The sequence below is a fragment of the Stegodyphus dumicola genome, chromosome X2 (genome assembly GCF_044657685.1).
Source record: "Stegodyphus dumicola isolate Sdum_Otavi_A_Nest chromosome X2, ASM4465768v1".
Lineage (NCBI taxonomy): Eukaryota > Metazoa > Arthropoda > Arachnida > Araneae > Eresidae > Stegodyphus > Stegodyphus dumicola.
Genome location: NC_140781.1, coordinates 96,866,543 through 96,878,983, shown reverse-complemented (window position 1 = coordinate 96,878,983; position 12,441 = coordinate 96,866,543). Strand labels below are relative to the sequence as shown.

General features: G+C 32.9%; 1 protein-coding gene across 6 annotated transcripts in view; it reads right to left on the bottom strand.

Moving 5' to 3' along the window:
* Positions 1-12,441, bottom strand: part of melt (ventricular zone expressed PH domain-containing protein melted) — a 210,095-nt gene that overhangs the window by 3,246 nt on the left and 194,408 nt on the right. For all 6 annotated transcript variants that reach the window (XM_085809519.1, XM_085809517.1, XM_085809518.1 and 3 more), the window contains 2 exons: positions 6,827-6,976; positions 6,650-6,748 (listed from right to left, as the gene is read on the bottom strand). In XM_085809519.1, the coding sequence (XP_085665645.1) occupies positions 6,650-6,748; positions 6,827-6,976 (249 nt within the window). The remainder of the gene's footprint in view (positions 1-6,649; positions 6,749-6,826; positions 6,977-12,441) is intronic.

Sequence of the window (12,441 nt, the reverse complement as noted above, 5' to 3'; positions counted from 1 at the left end):
GAAATGATCTGTTCTTGGCCGCATAGCGGTAATGAACAATTATAATAATTGTTCTTGATAAATTAATCTTGGCCCTATGATGGGAAAATTTATATTATATGAATATTTGTGCTTTCAATAATGTAAATAATGTACATAAGCTCTTCATTAAATGTTTTGTTTTTTCTATAGGGTCAATACGAAAATGGACTCGTCCAGAGTTTAAGAGGACAAGGGATATTCAAATTTCCAAACTTTCTTCAAGTCGCAATTTTATTTTTTATTCCCAAAAATAAAGAATAATGTAGCAGATGTATATGTAAAAAAGTTTTTAAACTATGGTATATTTTAAATATTTTATAAAGAATTTTCACAGTAGACTTGGACATTTAAATGCTTAGATATTTCTTCCTAAAACCCATCATTCAAGTTTACATGAACATTTAAATTTTTGAATATTAAAAATTATGTATATGCTAGGGGGAGCAGGGGAGCATAAGAATTTTAAAGAGGATTAGCTGGGGCATAGCATAAAAAAGGTTGGAAAACACTGCTCTAGACTTCATTTACACTGATTTGTTTCTAACACATTGTTTTCCCTTTCCACAATTTTTCTTGGTGTTTCTGGTATATTTCATATTCCTGGACCCAAATCTGATATTTTCTTTCCCTTTACTTATCACTTTTCAGAGAATCAAGAAATTATAAACATTAGGTTAGGCGCATATTCGTTTTGAAAACTGGGGGAAAAAATGATATAAGGATGCTCATAGCAATACTGAGAGAAGAATATGAAGTATAAACACAACAATAATTATTCATTTTAAAAAAAGTTTGGTTTAGTTTATTAGATTACGGCAAAGCACTCGAGGGCTATCTGCCTTAAGGGAGGGATGCCTTCATGGAGGACTTTTTAAGGGAAACTGGCTCGTATACACGTTACACATGGGGAAAACCACGAAAACACCCATGCAGCCAGCCCGTTCGCGGGATTCAAACCTCGGACTGAACTACCAGTGTTCAGCGACGTTACCGCTCGGCCGCTGGTGGGCCCATTTTAAAAAAGGCCTAGAACCCATCATCAAGCATCATAAACTTAACAAGCATTATTTTTGTTGTAACAGTAGCAATGGCAGTGCCATCTCCCTTCAAAGGGATTTAACACTCCCCTGGGTTGAAATTACAAAGTTTCAATCAATTATACAAAACACTCACTTTTAAGGCAAAATTAATATGCCTGATTGCAATATATTTACAAAAAAAATTACTATGGCATTAGAATACAATTTTTTTACACGTGCAAAAGCAGAAGTTTTTAAATTATTTCATTTTTCAGTCTGATAATTCAGGACGTATATCAATTACAGTCTCCTTTTTCAGTTTTCCCCACACATGATCCTACAAGACCATCATGTCATTTCAAAACTTGAATTATTCGACATAAATCCCAGAGGAACTCGCATTTAGCTATTCCTTAAACTATATCACTAATTTTAACATTCTTCTTAGTTTCTGGTGTAATGATGAAACGAGCATAAGCGAAGAAGTTACTTATTTTTCCATTTTTTCCAAATCCGTTTTATAAGTGCTGTCCGATATTGTTTTCATTTTAATAGACTTTCTCTTCACAGGATCTCAACAAAGTTGCATGGATATTCAGCTTTATGTCTGATCAATAGAAAATCAACCTGTGTAAGCATTCAGGTTTATGTAACAGGGTTCATAGCCACATTTTAGTTAAAAAAATAAGCACCTATAAGCACTTTTCTAGCACATTTTAAGAAAAAAAATAAGCACCTGTCTAATTACATCATACACAACTGCATAACCTTAAAAATTAGACTTGCAATTTAAAATATGAGAAATGAAGTACTTATTAAGAGAGAATAAGCATTACCTCAACCATGGAAAATAATTACTTTTTTTTTTTTTTTCTTTTTTTTAAATTTTAAATAATAGTTCAATTTACAGAACTAGTTTACAATGAGAGAAAAAAAACTATGAAGAACTAAACTATATTACAAGATTTAATGATGAAATTTCAGTTCAAAATAGAGAAAATAAATAATAATAAGGCATATTTATTGTATTCGCTTGGAACCTAATAATAAATACAATTTATTTTTCCAGTAATATCGATATTTAAATAATTTAAATCTAAATTCTGAACATTTTCTAAATTTTCATTGTATATCTGTTTTCTCTTTACAGATATTGCAAGCAAAGTAATTTAAGTAAATGAGAGGAACATTTCTGAAATCAGAAGACAGAAATTTGCTTCATGCAGTCATCTTTAACAGTAAAGCTTAAGTAACCCGCATACTTGGAAATTGGCGAATATTCGGACAGTCCAGCGTAACTTGAAGGAGCGGAGGGGGGTGGAGACTGTAGCCGCTCTTTAGATTTTTCCGCTATATAAATGCTTTTGACATTTCAATATGTGCATCATATAAAAATAAACCAACGGAACTAAAAAATATTCTGCTTAGCAAGCACAACAAAACTCTTAAGTGTTTATAAACAAATCTCGAACTGAACATCAAAATTAATTATCTCTGCAAAATATCGCAAACGTTATTGCACAATACTTGCACCGTAATTCTTCCCTACGTGATATTACGGAATCGGAATCAACAACTGCCGGTATTGGGAGAATAAAGAAGGAAATAACTGGTGTTTTTTATTCTTATTTTCAACAGATGCCATTAAATTTTCGGAATAGAATCATTCTTCACTTGGGTTGGCAGACCACAGAACTTTTAGTCCTATTCAATACAGATTGGAAAGTGACAAAGAAAAAAAAAAGGGGGGGGTCCGTTGCTTGTTTTGCAGCGAACTGTAACAATTTCAATATTCAAGATTTTGGGGAGAAAGGGGAGACCTCCCAACCTTCGTACTGTATAATGTATTGCCTAAAAAAATTAAATTATTTTGACTATTCGATTACTTTCCCTTTATTTAAGCCATTCCGAATATTATTAGAAAGCTAATCTGTGTTAAAACACAACCATTTTTGGAAGTTTACTATACTTCAGCAGTTACTGGAACTATGTTATTATAAACATTCATACATATGCTCATAATATAAGCATAACGATCATAATAAACACGAATATGAACTGACCAAGCAGAACGAGAATGCAAATTTTTAAGATCTTGATAGAAATTCAAACATATGTAGTATTTGGGTGGGAAGAAAAGAATGCCGAATGTAGCGGAATTTTCTACTGCTTTCGCAATTCTTGGACCAATAGAACGACGGGCACCTGTCTGTACTCTTCGTGCACACCAAAGGTTATGTTAATGCAGAGAAAGGGGGAAAAGCTATTTCCGGGAGTATGACTCACCATCTGACATTCCATATTAGGAAGAAAAGTTGTTTATTTAGTTTCGGCTTTGGTACGGGGAAAAATAGAGCGTTCATTAAAAAAAAAAAAAAAAAAAAAAAAAAAAAAAAAAGCACTAAAAACAAAAAACAAACAAAAAAATAAGGGCTTTAAAGAAAAAGTAAGCACCTATAAGGGCCTTTATATTTTATTTTCAAATATAAGGACTTATAAGCACTTATAAGGACCGCTACGAACCCTGTTTAAGTCATTGTAAATGCAGGTCAAAGGTCGTCTATATACAATATTTTTGACTTTAGTCAGTACAGTCATGAATTCTTCAACACTGAGTTGAGCTCTGACTAAGATCTTTCAGTTGTTCCTTAATGCTCTTCATAAGGTGATTGTAGAATCCTCACCACCACAGTAAAAGATCCACAATAAATTTCCAGGTCAAGCCTTCAGTTGCTAGAAAATTCTGTTCAAAAAGCCTTAAGCCTTTTTTGTGGCTTAAAATAGAGCATTATATTCAAGACATTCCGCCAAGCAAAAAATTGCAGCTTATAGGTTTCCTAAGAGTGATGGTTTGTATTAATAATACACACAGAGAAAAACTATATGCAAACAGACTGCTCATTGGAAACTAAAACCAACCACTCCTTAGCAGTGTTAACCAAGACACCACTGATAAGTTGTAAACAACAAAAAACATCATGCAACCATACTGAGGCTATATATCAAGAATACTCCTCCTAGCATTTCATAACTTCAGCCACAGATCTAAGGGTTGGATAAAAAGTACAAGCAGCATATTGACAGTTCTGAAAAGACTATTGCTTCATACTATTGACTATTGCTCGATACTACATTCCTTCAATATATTTGCCTATAACCACCTTCTGCCAAATTACTCGAAAGCATTGTACACCATCAGCATTTTCATTGCTGCTGATGACTTGCCGCATCTGCCCTAAAATTATGGATAGCTTCCGCTTTATTGTTGCAATGGATTCCCCCTAGAAGTTCTTTCATTTTGGCTAAGAGATCATAGTCAGATGGAATCACTACCTGTCTTCTCCACCACTGCAAGAGATTTGTGACACACTTGAATCATGACATTATGATGGAATCTATCACCAAAGACAAGTTGCTTGGTCAAGAGTTGGATGCTGATGTGTTGCAGGAAATAGTATGAGTACGCAGCATCAGTCTGTCTTCAAGATATAGTACAAAGCAGTAAATGTCATCTGTCAATGAGTGTCATATTCCATACTGAGCCTTATCTGCATGCCATAAGGCATAGCATTCACATTTCTGTGAATGAGGTAAACCAGGATGTGTCTGTTCACTAATTGACATTTAATGCATTTCATTGGAGCAAGCATATGATTTGTGCATTGTCATCAAATGAAATCCTCATCTTCCCTCTGGAAGTAGAGGCAAAAATACTTGTGCAAGTGCCAAACTTATTTTATGAAATGCAGGTACCTCAACAGCTAAATCCAAGGCAGGCCAGTAGCAATCAATGCCCAAGAAAGAAGTAACTGAATTGTGTGGTTGTAAACCTGGGTTTTCACAGAAAGACATCAATCCTGCATGGCACCTCTTCCTTCATGGTGTATTTTCACACACTGTGTCAATGTACAATATGGCCATGCAGCACACTTGCTTTTCACAAGCCTTGATAACAATTTTGTGTATTGTGACTTTATGCAACATTTTTTATATAACAGCATTGTACTGGCTTTGTAAATACTTTGTTAGGATGCTTGCACTTTTATTCTACATTTCAAACCATCAAATGAATAAACACAACTACCCCTAATTTTTACCAACCCTCAAATAAAGCACACATTGTTATCCCCAAGCCGAGACATGATGAGCCGAGACCAGGCCAAGTAAAAATGGTAAGCATGACCGAACTCATCAACAAGGTGGATGACTTTGTCAGAAGTGACATCTCAAAGGCAAGCGCATCTCAAACTCGAATGCAGAGATGAAGGACACAGTAGAGGACTGGTGCCTGTCACATCTACAGGAATTCTGCAGCTCGTGAAACAGTGGGATAGTTGTACTCAGGTCTTTGTTGATTACTTGTGAATAAAGACTTCAGTATACCTATAGTGTCATTTCATGCCTTTTCCTATGAACACTCCTAATGTGATTCTGATGTACAGTTATTGTACATTAATACATTCTGATACATAGTTATCATTATAAGGCTAAAATTGTATTAATGCTGAAACTGTTTGCAGCACTATTTCATCTCAAAAATTTATTTTGGGACTTGCAAATTTGCTACAATCCCATTATTATAGACAAATGCTTCACTTTTTAATTTTAGAATTTATAGTCTAGAAACGTACATAAAAATTCAATTGTTGCTTCGTGATCATATGTATTTGGTAAAATTATAATAATATAGAGACAATATAGAGACAGAGAAATATATATAATATAGAGACAGAGAAAGTTAACGAAAAGCTGTAAATGTTCTAAAAATGAACGTGACATTAATGCTATTGGGACGCATAATGGCAAAACACACACTAAGTTGATCAATTTTAACACACACTAAGTTTATCAATTTTAAAGAATTTCGCTTAGTGCGCATGCTCAATGGTGTACCGTTGGATTGGGAGGAAATACTAGCGACTAAGGCATAAGTAACCCTACACAAGCCTGCTAGTAATGTTGGTTTTACCATTTACAATTGAAATACTACGGAAATTTGTGTGTGCTTATTGCATGCGCTTCTGTTTCATTTTGGTTTATTTTGTTTATAAACATTACATTTAATATCAGTTATTTGGCTTTAATTTAGTACTTTAAACTGGTTTTATTTTTTAATTTGTTAAAGTATATAGGAATGGAATGCATGTTAAATACTCAATTGCTTTTATTCCTCAGAAGTATAATCAATAAGCATTCAGCTAATATATCTTGTAATGTCTCCTGTTCTGTAATCCTTCTTAAACTAAAATTTACATAGTTTACAATCGTACATAGTTAAATTATATATTATGAAGCAAATTACAACCTAACAAGTTTTAAAACCCTAAACTGATTACACCCAGATAACACAATATTAACCATATACCATATTTATCTTCTTTTAAAATTGCACCAAAGTTGTAATTGCAGAAAATTCTATTCTGGGCATGCACAGTAAGCGAAATTTGTTTCAACTTCAATCAACTCGATGCACAGCTTGCCATTAGCTATTGGGACAGTTTGATTACAAATAAAATCATTCCAAGTTCTTGAATTTTTTGCAATTCTAATAGTAAAAGGAGCAATAGATATACAAGAAAAGAAATCAACTAAAATCTCAGAAAACTTACAGATCCTCTATATGATAAATGCCCAGCTGACAAAGTAAAATATCTTGTCCTCCAACGACGAAAGAGCTTCCATTTCCCTTTTTTCTCTTTTAACTGACCCTTGACATAACAATATTAGTTACAAATATATATTCAACAAATCTAAAATAATAATCACAAATCTAGAATTTTTGTTACCTCTATAACAGGTTGCTTATCTTGAAGAAAACCCCTTGCTCTATCCGGATGATTGCATAAAAAGCAGCCCCATAAATTTAGAGGTCCATTATATTCAAAAACATCAAAGAATCTAGCTATGCGAAGTTCAGTTATTAATGTGTCTTGATCCTATTAAAAACATGGAAATCATTGATGATGTAACGTAAAATAAAAACTTCTGTTTAAAGGCACACAAAAAAGATGTAATAGTTAGTTAGTCAGTCACAAAGGTTTCTTACTTCATATTCAGTCCTAAGATCTCAACCTTTTAAATTCTTAAGAAGGATATTCTCTTTTCTTTAAGATTTTAAAATAATTTTTTCTTAAAAAAGGAAGTTTTTCAAAAATAAAAAGAAAGTGGCAAGATAAAAATAATACAAATCTCCACCTCACTGTAAATTTTGTAAACTGAGATATGAATACTGTTATTTAAACTAGGTACACATGCTCAGTAAAGTCTCACATGAACTTAAATTTGGGACACAAATTGGTCTCTCTTTACACACACACACACATACAAAAAAGGGGGGAAGTAGAAAAGAAGAGAAAACATACCTAAAGCTAAATATCTCTTAAAAGGAAAACAAGTGACTTGAGCATGTGGTTATTCTGATAAAATAAACTGAAACCCTCTACCGGAGAAACAACTTTCATATAATTGAAATTATATTAATTAGCACTTTTTAATTTTCTTAGGGATTCTACGATTCACTATGATTTCTCATGGGCTACGAAAATTCACATTCTATGATGGCAGCTATCTTTTTGGAAGGTATTTGTTGGAGACAAAATTTCAGAAGAGGATTTCTTCGAATGGATATTTACAACCCCCTGACCTAAGCAAGTTTACAATTATGTTAAATGCACAAAATTTATAATATTCAAAACGAAACCAATTAGAAACAATGATTGCATAAACAATTCCTTCTTTCCATGAATTATACTTCTTGCATTCAAATAATTTTCATGCAATTACTTTAGTCACTTATTTATCATGGCAGTGTTCATTGTTTAGTTACCCTTAAAATGTATTTGAAAGTCAAAATGCAAGGCACTGGTAATAAATCTAAAAATCTAATTACTTTACAAGAAAACTGAAAACAACTCTTCTAAAATAACTGCAAATTGAATAAATTGATAATTAAAAATAATTAAAAATGAAGATGAGGACATTATATAAACAATAACTCTGGATATAAATTGGCCTACTCGTTTAATGAATATGGCAGTGAAAGATAAGTTCACGTTGTTGAAAGCATGAAAGTACATATAGTAAAATCCCCTACAACTAGCATCCAATTAACTGCAATATCAAAAACGACGACACTTTTGAAAGTCTAAATTTAGGTCTAGATAAAGTGGCTATAATGGGCTTACAGTTTGAAGACTTAAATGATGAAAATATCTGTATTATGTTTCTGCCACTCAATTTAAAAAACCTTATGTGACTAGTCAATCAAGGTATTATCCAAAATATTAAGATGAAGTATTGATCCCATTTGATACATGTCTATGTGTAAATTTAAGTAATGCCCACAATTTTCAGATACAGTTCATAAGACAGGGCACATTTACTTTGTCTCTTTCCTGGAAGCAGATAAAGAACATTATTTTACCTTACTGTTGATGTCAATTGTGGCCTGCAATCATGCTTGTACATACGAGTAATGCAGATTCTCTTTGGTTTCAAAACAAGCCCAGCCCATGTCTGATTATCTTGAATGTAGTTAAATTTCAGAGATTAGTGTTCGTGAAGAGGAGTTATAGGCTATGAAGGATCTGAACTATTCAGATCTGATCATACACTCTCAAGGTGATGAAAAAATAATCAGGTAAGTACTGGGAAAAGAAAAAGATAATGACAAAGAGGAAGAGGCCGAAGATGAAAACAACACACACAGCAAGAAAGCTTAGAATTTTATGATACAGTCAAGTCTTTAATCCGGAATGATCTATAATCCGGACCTCAAAGCTACAAAATTTCTGCGTATGCGTAAACACATTAATTCGTTTATGCGTGCTCATAATACCTTTACGCCTGCGCATGTGCGTTTACGCATGCGCATTTAATGTATAACAGACGGTATAAGCTAAACTAAAATGATCTAAATGTCTATTTCAATTAATGTTGCAGATTGCGTTGTTCCTTAATCTTCGAATTGGATCTGGCTTATTATTTTTTGCAGACTGTTAGAGCAATTTTATAAAAGTAAGCTTGAACTTTCGATTATGTCAAAAAGAATTTCCGATTCTGAAGCTGCCAAAGGATCTACAAAGCAAAAGCATGTTTCGATGTCCATCAAACAAAAAGTGGAATTGCTGCAAAAAATGGATAAAGGCATATCTTTTGTTTCTCTAACCATTCTGAAATCCGTTTATCAATTTCCCGCTGTTCCACCGGGGGGCGTCGTGGCGCTCAATGAGCTGGAAGTTGATCTGTCAACACTATCCTTATCTTCAGGGCAGATGTTTTTATTTTATTTGGCTTATAATTTCTTACTAAATGTAGTATTTCATCTCTATGTACTTCGTCTTTGATATGATTTAAATCAAATTCCTCGTCATTATAAATATCACGAATACACATCAAATAGTTTTCTGGTTGCAATTTTCTAATTTCGACTATGCGTAATGTACGCTTTATGTGTACGCACGTTGAAAGAAATGTTTAATAAAGCAAATAAATATTAAGCTTTTTTTTGTAAATTTTTATACCTTTTAGATCATAATTGCTCTTTATTTCATAAATTACGGTTTCATATTTTTAATTTTAATAATTTCTGCATGCCATCTTACCAGATTTAAACTGGTGATCTATAATCCTGAAAAACCGATAATCCAGAATTGCCGAAGTCCCAACAAGTCTGGATTAAAGACTTTTGACTGTATTCACTAAGAAATGTTAATCTAAGTCTATAATGTTATGAAACTTCATTGTACACACGGTGAATTTTTAAAACTATAGTGACATCAGAAGCAGGCAGACATTCGAAGGTATATGTCAAATTCATAACATTCATGAGATAAGAAATATGGTAATTTTTAATTTTTTTTTTTTGGTTGAAATGTAAAATCATGTCAGCTGTTTAAATAATATGGACAATTATGGATATCATTTATTTCATTGTGGCCAACAGATCAAAACATTACCGACAGATTTCACACACACAAATTTCCAGAGATGGCATCACATGTGCAAGTAAGTTCTTGAAGTATACATTCAATTATCTAGAAATCTCATCAGAAATATCTCTTATGTGCGATTGGCATGGACCTTTTGATGCCAGTGGAAAGGGCTAGAAATCTCATCAGAAATATCTCTTATATGCGATCGGCATGGACCTTTTGATGCCAGTGGAAAGGGATTCTACTGTACAGAGTACATGAAAATACACACAGAGAAATGCACATAATAAATGTAGTTTCTTATGAAGTTCTGCTTATGCACTTTAAAAATTCAACTTACATAAACCTCAAGTTACATACAGATCTTACAGAAGACATTATTTATATAGCTTAGGGGGGTTACTTTGGTTATTTATGGAATAAAATAAAGAATTTTTTATTAAATTTTATGAATTTAAACTAGTTACTATTAATTAAGACACAATAACATGCCGAACAAATACTAATTCAGAAGCCAAACAACAAAAACCAGCATTATATTTTCAAAGAACTAGTTTCGATGGTTTTACCGGACCATAATCCTCAGCTGCAAAAGCGCAAATGAACGATACATAATATAATGATTAGATAAGATAAGAAAGCCTGGACAGGAGATAAGCTACTGGAGCTGTCTGTTGATGAAACCAGAACAGAAACATAATTTCTTTAAAGGCTGAAGGCTAAGACGGATTGGAATCAGGGTCGTTAACTAGAACAGAAAGATTTTTTTGAACGTGAAATGCCTCTAGAAAATCGAGTTCAGCAATGGAAGAGTTTTTTTGATTAATTCTGGCAGCAGAAAAAATTAAAAGTGTGATTTTTGGACCAACAATGTTGGGCAACAGAAGACTTCCGCGTTTCCTTTTTTCTAACATATGCCTCATGTTCCTTGCCGGGAAATTTTAAAGCACTCTTAGTTTTGCCAATGTAAATCAAACTACACTGGCAAGGAATCCTGTAAATACCACAGGAATTCATATCCGGAATGGGGTCCTTGAGTATGGAACTCGGAATTGTATTGATGGGAGAATACACGACCCAAAATTTAAATTTCTGCTAAATACATAAAACTTTATAGCTAATTGATGAAAAGAAGGGAATGACAACAGAATTTTTATAATCTCCTAAAACAAAAGTGTGCCTTTTGGTGTGTTGAGATGAGAATTTTTTAACTACTTGATTAATAATGTTGGGTGAAAAGCTTCTGTAAATAGCTATTGCTTTTAAATAATTTAGTTCTTCATCAAAAGATAGTTTGGAGGAGCAAACTTGAAGATCAAGGAAAACATAGGAATAAAATGAAGCTAACTTTTTTTTAGTCAGATGACAGGATATAAAGTGTGATGGAAGGCAAACCGATGAAGACTTATGGTAAACCACAGCACTGAAGTTGGATATGTTACGTCATTCAAATCAAATCTAATCAAAAACCTTGCAGTCACGTTTCAAGAATTCTGTTAAAACTGCAAGCTAGCCTTACTTCGGTCCATCATAAGGGATACACGTCAACAGTTGTCCAAAATTGAAAATGAGCTCTATAAGCTTCATCTGGAACTCGCTAATTCTTAACCAAAATTCACTGCCCTTGAACGAAAGTTTTGGTCTAGAACAGAGAAAGCAGTTAGCTGTCATAAAAACACCCTCGCAGTTAAACTCAAAAAACTTCTTTTAGTCTTCCAGTTCAAGTAGTTCAAAAAATCTTCTCATTGTTAACATTAAGCCAATAGTTAATATTTCTAATGTTAGTTTATCAGAACAATAGAGAATTATAAAATACAATTTTAACTACTCACAAACCTCTAAACTCTCGATTCCAAAGATTTTGGCTCCTACAGAAAAAGCTTTCAAGTCCAGTAAAGTTTCAGATTTATAGAAAGAAATGACTAGGCATCTTATTGCTCATAATATGAAATTCAATAATAAACCTTTGAAACCAAATCTAACCATGAGAGAAAAAGCTACAATGCGCGAAATTCATTCATATTATAATTTCAAAGGCCGACAAAGGTGGCCAGATAGTCGTCATGAATAAGAACACTTACATGGATGGTGTCACTAAACTCTTAAATGAATGATCATATAATCCAATCCCTAAAGATCCTTCACCTTCGGACCTTTCAAAAATAAAAACTGCGATCAAATCTTCACAAATCTTTTTAAGCAACTTAAAACATTTGCTTATCCCATCTATTGGGAATTGTGCCAGATTATACGCTCTTCCCAAAATTGATAAAAGTGGTATTCCTTTCCACCCTATTGTATCAAATTTAGGTACTGCCTCGTATCCATCAGCTAAATATTTAGTTTCTAGATTTTCAACTCTATTAGACAATAACATTTACACCATAAAAAATTCAACAGAGTTTGTAAAAAACTTAAAAATATTTCTCCTAGAAATTTAATCGTGGTTTCTTTTGATGTAAAATCAT